General features: G+C 36.1%; 1 protein-coding gene and 1 pseudogene across 1 annotated transcript; one reads left to right on the forward strand and one right to left on the reverse strand.

Moving 5' to 3' along the window:
* Positions 1–3,909: 3,909 nt before the first annotated feature.
* LOC126707033 (CSC1-like protein At4g02900) lies at positions 3,910–11,996 on the reverse strand (annotated as a pseudogene).
* Positions 11,997–12,253: 257 nt separating this feature from the next.
* LOC126707034 (protein DEEPER ROOTING 1-like) lies at positions 12,254–14,869 on the forward strand. Its single transcript, XM_050406621.1, has 2 exons — positions 12,254–12,775; positions 14,777–14,869. Exons 1-2 carry the CDS (start codon positions 12,254–12,256, stop codon positions 14,867–14,869), a joined length of 615 nt encoding a protein of 204 aa, XP_050262578.1.
* The last annotated feature ends 2,155 nt before the right edge of the window (positions 14,870–17,024 follow it).

A 17,024-nucleotide genomic window follows, 5' to 3' on the forward strand; every position in this document is an offset into this window, starting at 1 on the left:
CTATTTTTGGTATTGCTAGGTTCTAATTCTACTGAATTGTTGTGATTCAAGGGAGGTTGATTTCCTTTATTTTTGCAACTAAGAGGTAAGTGGTGTTTACTAATTTTGGGGGTTTTCCCAAAACAGTGTTAATTATTAAACCATTTTATATGAAAGAATATGTTGATATTCTATATATAAATGAATATTTTACAAATGTTTGATGTGCACATTGGCTATTCGTTTTATGAAAAACTTGTGGGACAACCTAATTTTATTTAAACTTGTATGTGTGAATATGTCTTTATATTTTGAGAAGTATGAATGGATTATTTTGTGAGCATATTGAATGTGTTTTGAAAACCTATGGCAAGTCGTGATTAGAAGCTCAGTATGATATTTAGTCCTTAGCAAGGGACAATCATGCTGCAGCTAGTCCTTAGCAAGGGACGGTCCCAAAAGGGGACAGTGCACATTTGATAGCTCCTTAGCAAGGGAGCATACTATTGAGGATCCAAAAGGAAGCTCCTTAGCAAGGGAGTGTACCTTTAGGTTCCAAAGGAGCCATCCTTGAGAAATGGGATGAAAGGAGGTTCCAGTCCCAAAAAGGGGACAGCACAACCCTGTCAACGGGGCGTAAACGTTGACCACGAGAAAAGCCTAGGGAAATTGTTTATGTGATGGTATTAATATATATATATTATGATGGCTCACAATATAAAGATATTATTTTCTTTTACATGAAATAGTTGATGACAAAATATTGGTGAATTATAAGTTGTGAATCTGTTGAAAGAATTATTTATTTGAAAGGTTTGTTCCCACACCCCAATGTTAGTGAATTCCACTTATTGAGTTATCTCACCCCCCTTTATTTCTCATTACAGATACATTAGGTGGATTATTGGAGTAGAGGTTCTTGGGAGACAAAAGTTACAAATTATTTTTGTGGAACTAAGGATTTTATTATTATTTTATGGCATTAAACTTTGTATTGGAGAATTATTTTGAGGATGTTTTGTATTTGGTGAATTAGAGCTCTGACTTTTGTAATCAGTTTCAAGGTTGCTAGTTTCTTTTATTTAATATTTTTATGGATTATTCAGATTAAATAGACTTTTATTGCCTATGATTTTGGGGCGTTACATGTTTCTTATGCCAAGGTTTGAGTAGAACGAATGAAATTCCCGACTATTGAGTTGACGACTGTTATCTGAGATGATCGTTTGTGGTATCCCAAACCTACACACAATATTTTTCCACACAAAATTTTGTACCTTTGCTTCCGTGATTGTGGCCAGTGCTTTTGCCTCCACCCACTTCGTGAAATAGCCGATGGCGACAAGCAAAAACTTCACTTGCCTCTTACCTTGTGGCAATGGTCCCATGATGTCGATCCCCCACTGTGCAAATGGCCAGGGTAAGGTGATAGCTGTCATTTTTTCCCCTGGGACTCGTTGGACATTCCCATACCTTTGGCAGTTGTCACATTTCCTGACGAATTCTGCTGCGTCTTGTTGCATTGGAGGCTAGAAATAGCCTATCCTCATGATCTTTCTTACGAGGGACTTTGCTCCTATGTGCTCATCTGATGAGCACTCCTTGCTACTTCGTCAACTTCTGCATTTTGATCCCGTGGGATCTGAGCAAACTCTACTTGATCAAACCTACTAATCAATTGGTTCATCAACTTGAGATATTTCTGCATCCTTGCCTCCTTTGCTTTGAAATCTCCATTGACTTTTCCAATGACGAGTTGTGAATCGCTCCTTAGCAAGGCAGTTTTAGCTCCAAGTGCCTGGGCGATCCTTAGCCCTGTTAGTATGTCCTCGTACTCCGCTTCGTTGTTAGTTACAGGGAATTTGAGTTGAACTCCATACTTCAAAGTGTCTCCCTCAGGAGAAATGATGACGACGCCCGCTTCCCCTCTCTTCTGAGTGGATGACCCGTCCGTATAGATCGCCCAGATAGATGCTTCGTCCGGGCTGTCTTCGTGTTTGGGGGAGGTGAACTCTGCTATGAAGTCTGCCAGCTCTTAGACTTTTATGGTCGTCCTAGGTCGGTACTCTATGTTGAACTGACTAAACTCGATGGCCCACTGTATCATTCGTCTAGTAGCCTCAGGTTTATTCATCGCTTTCTTAATGGGCTAATCCGTTATTACTATGATTGGGTTAGCCTAAAAGTACGGACAAAGCTTTCTGGAGGCCATTATCAGGGCGAAGGTAATCTTTTCTATTCGTGAGTGCCGGGCTTCAGCTCCTTGGAAGGCCTGGCTGTAATACACCAGGTGCTGCACCTTATCTTCTTTCCTGATCAAGGCCATGCTCACCGAAGTTACGGACACTGCTAAGTACAAGAATAGGTCTTCACCTTCTTTGGACGGACTTAGGAGTGAGGGATTGCTCAGGTAATGCTTTAGATACTGGAATGCTGCTTTGCACTCATTGGTCTAAATGAAAGCCTACTTCAAGGTCTTAAAGAAAGGGAGGCACTTATCTGTTGCTTTGGAAACGAACCTGTTGAGGGCTGCCACCCTTCCCGCAAGGGATTGCACTTCTTTGATCATCTTTAGGGAGGACATATCGAGGATGGCTTTCACCTTCTCTGGATTTGCCTCTATCCCTCTCTGTGACACCATAAAGCCAAGGAATTTCCTAGAGGAGACCCCAAATGCGCTTTTATCCGGGTTTAGCTTCATATTATACTACCTGAGTGTGTCGAACGTCTCCTTGAGATCATCCAAGTGATTCTCTTCTTCCTTACTCTTGACAAGCTTGTCGTCCACATATACCTCCACGTTCCTTCCAATCTGCTTACTAAACATTTGGTTTACCAGCCTTTGGTACATGGCTCCTGTGTTCTTCAAGTTGAAGGGTATGACCCTGTAGCAATAAAGCCCCTGGCTGGTGATAAAGGCGGTCTTCTCTTGATCTTCTTCTGCCATCTAAATTTGGTTGTACCCGAAGAAGGCGTCCATAAATGTGAGAAGCTTGTGTCCAGCTGTTGAGTCCATAAGTTGGTCAATTCTGGGTAAAGGGAAGCTGTCCTTCGGGCAGGTGCTATTTAGATCTGTGAAGTCGATGCACATTCTCCATTTCCTGTTTGCCTTTTTGACCATGACATCGTTGGCCAGCCACTCAGGGTAATAGACTTCCTTGATGAAGTTAGCGGCGAGCAACTTGTCTACCTCGTCCATGACTGCCTTGTTTCATTTAGGGGTGAAGACCCTCCTTCTTGCTGGACGGGCTTCTTTTCGGGATCCATGTTTAGACGGTGTTGTATAATGTCAGCTAGTATGCCAGGCATGTCTTCATGACTCCAGGTAAACACGTCCAGGTTACCTTTCAAGAAGCTGATGATTTCCTTCTTCGTCTGGGGGTGCAAACTCGTCCCTATCTGGGTCGTTTTTGCTGGATCTCCTTCCACCAATTCAAACATTTCCAGTTTTTCCACGATTTCCTGCGTCTTCCCTTCAATTATCTAAGTATGGTTTTCCTTTGATGCCAGCACTGGCTGGTAGCATTCTCGCGTCAGCACTTGGTCTCCCCTTATCTCCTCGATCCCTCTTACTGTTGGGAACTTTACTTTTAAACAGTACGTGGAAATGGCTACTTTCCAACGATTAAGGGTAGGTCTTCCTATGATTACATTGTAGGATGAAGGTGAGTCCACTACTAAGAAGTTGTGTCGATTGGTTACTTGGAAGGGTATGAACCAACTGTGATTGTTAGCGTTACTATTCCTCTCGGGTACACCTTGTCTCCACTAAAACTGACGAGGGGGGATTCAAACAGACAAAGTCTCTTCGAATCTATCTTTAACTGCTGGAAGGCTTCTAGATAAATAATATCCGCCGAGCTTCTATTATCTACTAGAACCCTCCTGGTATTGAACCCTTCAATCATGAGCATGATGACCAAAGGGTCGTCATGGGGTTGTTTCACTCCTCTCATCTTCCTCCGAGAACAAGATATCCCTCTTTGTTCGACTCAGCTTTGGGGGTGGCATCCTATGGACGCTATTTACCTGCCTTTGGTATGACTTCTTGAGGGATCTGAATGACCCTCCAGTGGACGGTCCCCCTGTGATCGTCTTTATTTCCCCTATAGTGCTCTGTGGGCGAGGGGGCATGTGGTCTTCATCCCTTTGGAAAGCCTCGTGTTTGTCCTTATTATCATCCCTGAACTTGCTAGAATCTCCTTTTTTCACAAATTTCTGCAATTTCCCTTTTCGAATGAGCTCCTCTATCTGCCCCTTCAGGTCCCTGTAGTCCTCTATGTAATGACCGTGATCCTTATGAAAACGATAATACTTCTTCTTGTCGCGCACATTTGGTGACAAATGTAGTAGTCAAGGCTATTTGAGGTAGTGCTTATCTTTAATCTGCGCTAAAATTTAATCAACAGGCATAACTAGAGGAGTGAATTTTACTGTCTGAGGGGTCTTTTCATCTTTTCATCTGTTCCCATCAGTATTCTGACAATCTGCCCGTTCCCTTTTTCGTCCTCTTCGATCGTTCTCGTTTCTCTCCTTCTCCTTGGGCTTCTATATTCCTTTTATTACTGCTAGGGCGTTCTCAGCGTTCATGTACTTCTGAGCCTTTAAGAGCATTTCCGCCATCATCCAAGAAGGATTCTTCACGAGTGAGACCATGAATTCCCTGGATTTTAATCTGGCTTTAAAAGTCGTCAGTTGCACTTTGTCATTTGCTTCATCCACCTCCAAGGTTTCACGAGTGAAATGCTTCACGTACGACCTCAGGGTTTCTTTTTCTCCTTGTGTAATGGTAAGCAGATGGTCTGCTAGCCTTTTTGGGCGTTGCCCATCGACAAAGTGACGTAGGAAGGAATTGCCTAACTGCTCGAAGTTATCGATGGACGACTTTGGTAACTTAGTGAACCATTCTCTCGCCGCTCCTTTGAGAATGGTAGGGAAAGAACGGCATAAGATCTTGTCAAGGGGCTATTGAAGATCCAAAGTCGTCTTGAAAGTGTTGAGGTGATCCAGAGGATCCTTCAACCCATCAAACGGCTCGAGCTGTGGTAGATGGAACTTTGAGGGCATCGGGCATTCTAGGACTGCTGTAGTGAAGGGTGAATCTGTCTTCCTAACCATTCGATCTAAGCTTCGGTTTGTTTTCTCCTTGATCGCATTCCTCAACTCGTCCATCTCCTTTCTCATTTCCCTGAGAAGGTCCGAGCTCGTCCCTTCTGGAGTAACTGGTCGTCAGTGGTCATCCCTCCTTTAGCTATCCCCGTCATCGTCCCGGTTGGTCTTCGAGTGAGTGTCTTCTTGTTGTAGTCACAGCCTCATCTCTTAGTTCTGTCTAGTAAGCTCCTCCACATTGGCTATAAGCGTCTGGATTTGCAAGGCTAATGCTGCAGGATCTTGGTTAGTGTTGGACTCCATCTAGACTTGTGAGTTGAATGGAACTACGTTCTCAAACCTAAGAGCGAAAAAGTCGTCCCCACAGACGGCGCCAAACGTCAGCTAAATGATCGTCCAGAAGGAAAGCCGTCCAAGCTCCTGTAAAAATAAATAAAGAATGGAGGACGTAAAGAACACCGGTGTGGTGCCTGCCATAAGGCCTCCGATGATTAAGTCAGATAAACTGAGAGAGAAAAGAACTTGATATCAAGATATTAGAGTATAGGGGTGAAAAGTTTTCTTGTACCTCTCCCAAGGTCCTGAGGTATGTATTTATACGTAGATGCCTCTTCATCATAGCCGTTGGGGGTGTTTGATGGCAGTCTTCAATGTGGTGTCTATAACGCCTCTGAGGGGTTTAAATGAGAGGATCTTGCTCCTCCCAACGACATGAATACTTATTGTTGGCATGTAACGCTTTCCCCATTGATTGAGGTTTAATGCCCTTCCTTCGTCTAGTGCTGGCCATTATGGACGAGTTCTCTGCCTAAGGAAAATGTGTTAGGCTTATCAACCCCTATTCTAGGTTATGATAATTGAGTTGTGATAGAAAATTTGTAATTTGACAAAACTTAGGTCCACATCTTTAGCTGTTCTATTTTAGGTTTTACAATTGAAATCAAATATATAATTGTATTGATTAATATGGAAAAAGCCGTGGTATCTTTTATAAGGAAAATTAAACTCAACTATATGGCCTTTGGTCAATGCAATGACATTGTTGAATTTAAGGACACCTTGTAACTAAGTTTTACCCTTTGTAATTAATTATTTATTATTATATAAAGAGGAATAAAAATACTCCAAACCATTTGCTATGCTCCATTTCATGCTTCACAAATGATAATTAGCCATGTGTGCTTCTCTCCCTATTTTTCCTATTTACTGACGGAAGCAACGCTATTGATATTAACAAATAACGACTCAAGACATTAACTAGTATGAATAGATGATATTTTTGAGCAGATCTCCTCTCCAATGATGAGAGTGATGTAAATCCTTCTATTTTGGACATAGTCATAAGAATTTTTGGAAGTACAATAAGAAATATCTTTAATGCAATGCCTGGGAGAAATCCTTGGATTACAGACTTGACAACTTTCCTACACTAAGATTTCAAGCCTCAGTTATAATTGATACACACGACAAGAAAATTTGATGTGCTTTTATACTGTAGGAAATAAGAAGAAGATAAAAGAAGTATATTTTTCCTAAATTTCAGCATATGAATAGGAATAAAACATATAGACATTGAAATCATTAAGTAATATGCACTTTCTCCTTGTCTACATCCTACCACATTTTTTCCATAAGAAAGCCAATTCAAACATGAGCATGAATTTGTCAATATTGTTAGCTTATAGTTGCAGTGTGCCCCCTAATATTAGTATAATAATAATATCATGATTCTCCTTTTAGCTTGGAAAGCTCCCAATTTTGTTTGATGATGAAACCAAGAAAATAGCACAGTAAAAGCCAAGAGGTTCAGTATAGCATTTTTTTTTAAAAAAATTGATTCATTCAATTCAAGAATAGAATGGGTTTGACATACTGAAATAAGGCATTTAATAATAGAAGGAAAAGGTTCCTACTTTTCTATTAGTGGCTTCAAGAAAGGAAGAACCTTCTCAATGCCCTCAATGTTGGCCAGAGATTGAACGAACGCTATTGGTATCATAAAGAAGAAAATAAGGAAAAATAGACCAACAGCCATAAGCAATCTACGAATAGTGAGTTCAAAATATGGAATCACAAGATTGTCCCAAAAGACATCATGTGGCTCGGGAGCCCAATCTGTCAACCAAATTGTAGGGTCTTTTGATTGCTGAGTTTGAGCACAGACAGCTGCTCCCCATCGTGTTTTGAATGAAACAAATGCTGCTGGAACTAGCCTTGGGATCAATAATTACCCTTTCTCTTTCTGCATCTTCCTGAATGAAAGTAACAGTGTTAAACATCTAAAGGAGAAGAAAACAAAACATCCTTATCAATCAGTTTCATTTTTCAGAAAAGAAGAGAAGATATAGAGGCATCGATATGAGGACTGCATTGCCTAATATAAACAATGTATAATAATAGCTAATTATTAGCACATTCTGTTATATCATTATATGTCAAGAAAATGTACCGGTATTAAGAAGGTTCAACATTATTTTATCACTTCTTATATGTCATCCTTCTCCAAAGACAGTGTTTTCCGATAGCAAACATAATATACCCTGAGTAACACTCTTCCACTAAAGAAAAATTGCAAATCTCTAACCTGTGTTAACAGGGACATTACTCAAACGTTCTTAACACCTAGCCATTCCCAATCCCCCCCACCAAAAAAAAAAAAATTTTGTAGTTCCAATGATATAAACCAAACTAGTAAGAAAACATAATTTGTCCATATTTTATAGTATGATACTGGCAACTCTTTAATTTACTCTTAAATTTTCTTAGATGTTCTCATAAAATGTTATCAGGCCTCATCATGTACTTTATAATGACAAACATACTAGCTGAGGTTGAAAAAAGGCTGTACTTTCTACCATCAACACGGAGAATGAAGCAGACCATTAACCATGTAAACACAATCACATGAGCAAATAATGAGGACATAAAACAAATAAAAGCAAAGCCACAGTAACAACAATAATAACAGTAAAAAAGAATAAAGTACTTACAGAAAAATAAAAAGCCTACAAGAAATAGGACACTAAATGTTAAAAAAGAATCTAGAAAGATGACACTAAACCTCATTTGCCAGTGCAAAATCAAGACTTACTTCTTCACTCAATGTTGCAATCTCATCAGTGTAATGGTCAATAGCATCCACTCTACTTCCCCATAGTCCCCAGAAACCTGTCTATATATAAATGGATGTGAGATGAACTCAAGAGTCTTAAATCACTAAGAAATTTATTATCATTTTCATTTTATGCAAGTAAGACAAGGGGCTCAATTAGAAAGGTATCTAATTCAACAAGAACAAAAGCCAAATTTTACCATTCGGAGAGAAGTACCTTTATAGTAGGCTTATTCACAGGATTTCTCTCATACTTATTTTGGTAGTAGACAAGCCAGTTTTGAAAGCTATTCTTTTTTTCAGCCAATTTTGCAAGCTTAACTGCATTGTGTACAACCTACAAAATTTAAAATACATGGAGCTTCACATAACTATATGTTATTGCCTGCACCAGTCAAACTGTTGACAGAATTTGATACAGTTGCTCACTTGATGTGTCAGATAATGATCAGGATGATTTACGCAAAAGAAATGTTCAATGTGTTCACTGACTGATTCATCCGGATCTGGGGGAACGTTTCTCACGAGAACCTGCAAAAGGACTTGGAGTCAAAATTACAAACAGAAGGCTAAAATGAAATTCGTATATAAGAAAATGCTAATGGGAGCAACAAATGGACACACATACACATATTTCTTCAGATATGCTAGTGGCAAGAATATAGAATGACTATTAAATTACCAATTCTTCTAAAAGTTTAAGTTATTAGAAAATGGTAGAGTTAATCATTTAAACATTATTCTAACACTCCCCTTCACATATGGGCGCAAACTCCTAAATAAATGGGCCCAAAAAATGGAAGTTTTAACTTTTATATTGGGAGGTAGAGTGGAGACAGGGTTTAAACTTAGGACCACTTGTTTTGATACATGATAAATTCTCAATTGTCCCAAAACCTTAAGCTATTAGGAAATTGTAAATTTAATAATTTAACCATTATTCTAATAGATACCAAATTAGGAGCATCTTTGTCACCAATAAATAAATTGGTTGGCCAGCTATATATGAAGGTATATGATGAAGTTTTCACAACAAGTTTTGAAGTGTATGGTATACAAATGCAACATGTTAATGAGACTCTTTGATAGTTGAGATTGCATTAAACAAAATTTCACAAGGTATGGTTAATATAGGTAAAACAAGGGCTACATGCTACAAATTAATGAACAAGTATGTGCACATGCATGAGAGAGAGTTATGTAAGTGTTTGCAAGTTTTCATGAATTCTAATTCAAAAGGACCACTGAATTAAATCAGGAAAAATTATTATTATTATTATTATTATTTAATCCTGTCATTAGAATGGAGTTATATGCCATACATGCAGAAGATTGATATCTAGAACCAGAACAATGATGACAAATAATTTTTTTCTTTAAATCTTTAGATGCGTTATTAGTAGTCTATAGTCTTACGTGGAATTTTTTACTGTTTGACTGAATTTTTTTTTTTTTAAATAGACGGTATAAATTCATGGAGAGATAATATGATACAGGAAAGCTGAAACACTTTTTTTTTTTTTTTTTCAATAAGATAGAATTTCTACTCTAGCCTAATCTAAGTGTATATGTGTGTAAAGCTCTATTCTGGAGACTCGAATCTTGACCCTTGTCCTCCACACCTCACAAGCACTTATATATGTAGAGTGACCACGTTACCAAGGGTGCACAGTGGTAAGCAGAAAAACATTCTAATCACTTGTGAATAACTCCATTTAAATAATATGGTATTTCACTTTATAAAGACTGGCACTTTTTATTCATGTATTGGAGTGTAGGTTTCAGATAAGCCCTCAACTTTTGAAGCATTATAAGGGTAATTTAAAGAACTATTAATAAAAAGCAAGAGATTAGTTTATCTGATATCATTGTGCACAAGTGAATGTTTCTCTATAAAATTCTACGTTTTCCACAATAGATCAACATGGGTAAGTCCCATAATCAGATAAAGATTGAACTTGGATTGAAGGTTTAGCATTTCCTAACATTTATCTATGAAAAGAGGCTATAGTATCTCTCCTATTAATTAGCATTTCCATATATGTAATTATTCTATGAATCATAGTACTTGATTATTCGATTAATCATAATTTGCTCCTTATAGAATATGTCTACAAGCCTGAAGAAACAGATAAACCATAACGTAAGACAAGTTTCTAAAAATTTACAGCGAATTGATCTGGATGACGACATTCAGATGCCAGAAATTCCAACCTCATAGTAGCTATTTTCTTGTATTCCTTGTAAAGAACATAGAATGTCCAAAATGAGCAGACATGCGACATTACAAGATGAGCCCAAAACCTGGAAGAGAATAACACAAAATTTCTTAGCAGTATGGACCAACATTTCCAAATTGGACTACGTAAAAAAAAAAAAAAAAAACAGAACATATTTTTCAAAGAAATCAACGAGACAAACTCAAGTACTCACTCACTAAATTGAGAAAACCCAAGATTATGCTAAAAATTAGGATAAGAGATGTTAATAATGTTTTGTACCATTCATGAGAAATCAACATTCAAGAAGGTGCCTCCAGGGTACCATATTTCAATATGGAAACTTAAATTATGAACAAATCTATGATTTCAATCTTTAATAAGTTTTTCCAACAGTAGTGACGACAAGTAGTACAAGTAATGTAGGTGTAAAGTTTGAGATATTTCAAACTATGTCAAACTTAGTAGAAATAGCATTCTAAATCATATAATTCCATTCAATTTAGATTTAATATTGAAAAGAATTATGCACCTTCATTCCACTGAACCATAATGAAATTATCACTTTTAGCCCTTTGTGCTTGAAGAAAAATACTGTCAAGAAAATTTACTTATCAAAAATAAGAAAATAGAAAATCTGCAAGAGAGAGAATGGTTACACAGCTTTACAAAATAACCGGAAAAAGCTTATAAGCCTATAAGAAAAAAATATACAAATTGAGAATCTAAACTGAATATATACATGTTTGTGGAACTAAATAATTTCTCACCTTTTCGATCCTGTAGGATTATTGGATATTGAAAGCTTGTCAATATTGCTAAATGTAAGATTCTTAAACTGTGCTAATTCTAGTGTCTTCCCGGTACCAAAACCACAAGAGTAAGATTGGTTATAGGGCAAAGAATTTTCAAACTCCAAAAAAAAAAAAAAAAAGAAAAAAAAAAGGAGTCTTCAAATTAGTTGATCCATCAAAAGTAAAGAACAAAATCAGAAGTAATAGCGCAATCATTTGTTAATATGCGTCTGCTTTAAAATGCATAACCCATCAATAATTTTAACACACACAAAACTAAGTCAGCTCTGTATCAGTGGATGTAATATGTTACTATATGTGTCTCTATTTGTTGCAGTTCCAAAAACTTTCAAAAATCTTGATTGATGTCTCAATATCAGCTAGTAAAGAAAAGTGAATACATAATTAAAAGGAAAAAAAGAGTAGTCACAAGGATTAGGATACCATGCACAGTGGAAAATACAGATACAAATTCACAGGAACTGTAAACTATAAACTCACCCAAGAAGGTAGATCCTAATATATACAGCAGAATCAAGCCCTGCATGTTCAACAAGCTCAGGTTCTGGCATCTTCAATGTGGCAGGCATCCAATTCAAAAACCTTATGTACATTTTGAAGTCCAAGTTGACGAATCTGCCTAAAGCCGCAGAGCACTTTCAGCTGAAACGTGTATGGTTCTAATTTTAAAAAACTTATTGGTTTTGATTAGTCAAATGTTGTCAAGTTGTTGGGCGAGTTCTACCACATTTTCTCAGTCCAAGGTTCTAAGTTCTAGCACATTTTACTTTCGTTCTGTTTAGGAAATTCAATAATATAGAACTGTTGAATATAATGGTTGTGATTCACGACAAATGTTATATGGTTGATACTAATAGAGAGAAAAGACTTTGTACTAATGCTTTGGGCTTCCTGTTAGACTAAATATGATGAAAAACATTAGGATTGTACTAATGCTTTAGGTTTCTGATGTTATTGTTGTTTTTATTGTTCGTGTAACCACATCTAATTGAAAATTGTTTTCTGAATCAATAGATCAAATGCTACAAGAGCCTCAAAAAGAAGAACTCAGCGACTATCATCATGGATTGCTAGCAATTGGGACATTTGGGGAGCACAATTTGAAAGATGATCAAGTGAGGAGAAATCTTGAAGGGAATTTATCTTCCTCCGAAGATCATCTACAAGATCTTACACTTGAAGAATTGGGAAAGCTTCAGAAGGATTTGAACTTGTTATTGCATGAACAGGTTGAGTCAACTCGCTCTAAAGAATCGGAAGCAACTAATCTTCAATTGCTGGATAGAGAGTCAAGCTTGGAAGCTGGTCTAAAAGTAGATATAAACTCATATTCTGATGAGTCAAAGAGCAAAGATAGTAGTCTCCAGCTTAGCACCAGCATAGTTCTGAATAGAGGAAAAGGTATTGGTTCGGATAATATTAAGGGTGCCATTGGCAAAAAATCATTGTCTTTTCTTCTTAAGAAAATATTTGTTTGCAGAAGTGGATTCTCACCTGCTCCAAGTTTAAGAGATCAACTCCTAGAATTAAGAATGGAGAAGGTAATGCGTAGATTATATATATATATATATATATATATATATATATAGGTCATTTTGTGGAATATGCTTTTGTTTTCTTAACCAACTGAATAATATATACAATATCTTATCTTGAATACAAATCCTTTTCTCTGGTCTTGCAAAAAATAGGACAGAAAATTTGTATTCATCTTATTTTAATAATTAAGATTAAGTACGTAAGATACATTTAAAAAAATAAAGGCGCTCTTTTTTTAGTAGCTAGCTAGGTTGTGCTAGCTGTAGAATTCTCCATCACTATATAATGTATCAAGTATTAATAATTCAAGGTATTACAAAATTTTACTATTTTAACCTTATAAATTGATGTATCAACTTTTAAATACTAGACAAAAAATTCAATAAGAGATTTTTTTTTTTAATTATATTTTTTTTGTGGTATCAATCACATTCTTTTTTATATTAGTTTGTAAGCTCTTATAATAAAATTGATTGAAAAATGATAAAGTCATTGCTAGTTTTACTATTAAAAGTTTACAAACTAATATGACAGTAATTATGGTTAATCAGCGTCACTCAATAAAAATAATTAATAAATATCTTAATCACTTTTCTTTTCTTTTTGTGTAATTAGTGACTTAATGGCTTAACAATGGAAGTAAATGGCTCAACACAGATTCTGAATGTGAGTTCCTTTATATGATATAATAGTCAACACATAAAGTCTTCTAAAAAAATGAACACAAAAATAATATATATGTTAGTTGGAAAATGTTGAGTGCCTCATGGCCAAGAATTTATGCAAGACTCATTTAAACCTTTTCTCTCTGGAGGTATTAATAAAAATTTTGATCGGTCATTTTTTTTCCTTTTATCGTAGATATTGTTCTAGAGATATAGATTTACTCTACTTTGGTCAGCAGTGAAGACCGAAGAATAATGATTGGTAAGATTAATTGTTACTATGTCTTTTTGATAATTAATTTTTACTGTTTTAATTTTTTTTTTTTTAACCTTTTACTTGAAATCATGTTCTTAATTATTAATTACTCGTGCTAAATTTATTTGTATATAACCTGTCATGCGCAGTACTTAAGATGTTTCACCAGTTGGAGCTCATGATCAAGATGTGTCAATATTGCCTAAGTGATGATTTCAAGAATGACCCAAATGATCTAAAAGGTTTATATCTACATGTGAATGCAATCTCACATAATGGCATCTCATGTTGCAAGAAATTTAGGTCTCGGAAGGAAGTCAGTAAGAGCATCCACAGCAGGTGTGGCAAATGTGCCAAATGCCAAATATTTGGCACATTTGCTACACCAAATACCAAATATTTGGCACATTTGTTACACCAAACACCAAAAATCCCTTTTATCAGATGTGCTAAATCTCATAAAATTTACAACATGTGAACAGTACCGTTGCAAATTTGCAACGGTACGAACGAAAATGCTAAAAGAAAAAATAGTTTTTTATTCACTCTCTCTCATCCTTTTTTACTTTCTCTCTTCTCTCTCTTTCTTTTTCTTTTTTCTTTCTCCACCACTCCATCTCTGTCACTCTCTTTTCCTCTTTTCTTCTTCTTTCTCCAGAAGCTTCACTTTCGTTGGACTTTTCTTCTCTTGCTTTGTTCCACGAGTCAAGGCGTAATTGTTCCCAGAAGATTATTTTTTTTAGATATTAATTATTTTTTTAATTTTTCTGGGTTCTGTGGAGTAGAAGAATCTGGTGGGTGATTTCAAATTTGTCTTTTACAGTTTACCGAATCTGGGTTTTGTTGCTTGGACTGAACCAAGAAAAAGGGTATGTTCTTCTGCTTCTGAATCTCAGCTCTATTGGGATTTGATATTTTGTTGCTTTTGCTTTTGCCGATCTTGCCGCCGATGGTTGGTTGAGTTTTTTCATTGATTGATCTGTTGGGTTGGAGTTTTGTTGAAGATTTTGAGTTATTTATTTTATTTTGTTGAGGTTTTTGGATTTGGAATTTGTTGGAGGACCCGGTGATTGTGGATGTAGTTTGTGGCGGTGGTTGTAGCGGTGGCTGTTGGTTCTTGGGTGGTGGCGACTGCCATTGGCTGTGCATTTGTATATTTGCTGGGTTTTGGATAAATATATTATTTTAATGTGTAGTAAATATTATTTTAATGTATAGAATCGAAGGATAAAACATCTGATAAATGGGATGTTGTAAAATGATGTGGTAAAATAATAAAGTAGGCTCTTAGTGTGGTAACATGACATAATTTATACAACAGCTGCTACGGATGCTCTAATGCGGCAACATTTCTCATCTATGTGGTATTTTGGCAAATTATGCTAGCTATCTATGTTTTCTATTGAAAAAGGAATAAAATAAGGAAAAAGACTGAAACAGCTCTATGTACTTTCATGACAATGTATCAAATCATGAATCTATAGTTTGGTTCAAGATTGAAGTGCAAAAAAGCAGCTCAAAGAAGACAGTTTGTACAGATTGATTGCTATTCGATCGTCTCTTGATCGATTGAAATCTCCAAACTTGACAACCTTTTTGATTGCAGCTCGATTGATAGGAAGTGGATTTTCAATCTCTCCAAAACTAAGCTCAACACATTTGTTTTCTATAAAAGGTTATCTTCTCTTCTCTTATCTGTTTGCTCTCTCACTCTGATTGAAGCTTCAATAAAAAGAATAGAGATTTGAGCTCTAAAGTCTGAACAGCAATCTTATCTCTTGCTATTGCTATTGCTCCACATATGAAGTAGAAGATGATGATGATACACATTCACCCAGCCCCAACAGTAGCACCTTCTGTTCTTGATTTCTCTCTCTCTCTTTCTCTCCTTCAATCTATAAACGAGTGACTATGAGTTTGATGAAATGATTTTGAGAAAAAAAAAAAAAAAAGGATGGTGGATCAATCTAGGTCTGGCCTGATAAAGTGGGGGGGGATGATTAATGTTTCCACTAAATTCATTCCATGTCGAAATAGATATTTTTAGTTAAAAAGGCCAGGAGAAGTTACACTTTACCATCTTAAATTATACCTTAAATTACACTTTACATCTTAAGCCTTTAGAATTTATGATTATCATTCTAAACTAAAACTCATGTTACACTTTGCACACCACCGTTAATTTTGCTCTTATCTTGATCGACATTACGTAAAAAGACCCAATTACCCCTTTTCCCAATCACTTAAAAACAAATGAGAAATTACACGTTACTACCCTAAATTAGACTCTTAATTACCCTTTGCATCAAAAACTTCGGTTTTCCATCCAAGAAAACAATAGAATTGATGGTGGGGCACAAAGTGTAACACAACTTATAGTTTAGGGTGCTAACTATGCATTCTAAAAGTTTAAGGTGGAAAGTGTAAATTAAGATATAGTTTAGGGTGGTAAAGTGTAATTATTCCAAAATGTTGAAATCAATTGAATAACCAATTTTGTTTAAAATGGTCTAGTATTTCTTTTTTTTTAAACCAAAATGGTCTAGTATTTAAACCAAGACGAAATAGGACTCTATGTATCAATTTGGGTACAAGAACAAAAAAATCTGGTCATTCTAGCTACTATAGAACAAATTTTAAAACATTGTTAGAGGCTTTAGGGTTCTAATAAAGATATTTTTTAATCAATATTATACTAATTACTCAATTCTATACTCAATATTCAAATTAAAATTGGATAAAATGATATTTGTTTATATGATTGGGTTCATGTCAAAATGGGGTGACTTATCTTAAAATGGATGATGATTTGAGTTATTATAGGTTTCAGTTAGCTCAACTGATTAAGTTTATTGTCATCAAATAAGATATTTGGGGGGTTTAATCCACGCTTACGTCAAAAAATCAATTAGTGTCTTGGTATGATAATAAATAGTAATCATGAAAAGCAAACACATAAGTTGAAACTCAATCATATCTATAATTAAAAAAAAAAAAATAGAATGGTGAATGGGTCTTTTTTTTTTTTTGGCTAAATAGAGTTATGGGGGAGTAGGCTGAATCTACTCGAAGACCTTAACCTAAAAAGAGCGTCCCAAAAAGCCCTATCTACGGAACAAGGCTCGGCCCATGTGCCAGCATGAGATGATCGAGCCCCCTGTCAAGAAGAGATCATTTGGGCTCATTGTCGAGATAATTCGAGAAACCCATCTTCTTGAGGAAACATAGCCTAACCAAGAAGCGATTATTTGTTTAGCTGAGAACACCCTTTTCACCTACTTGCCCCGGGAAACACATTAAAGAAAACGCAGAGCCTAATGTAACAACCAC

The sequence above is a fragment of the Quercus robur genome, chromosome 11, assembly GCF_932294415.1.
Source record: "Quercus robur chromosome 11, dhQueRobu3.1, whole genome shotgun sequence".
NCBI classification, from domain to species: Eukaryota; Viridiplantae; Streptophyta; class Magnoliopsida; order Fagales; family Fagaceae; genus Quercus; species Quercus robur.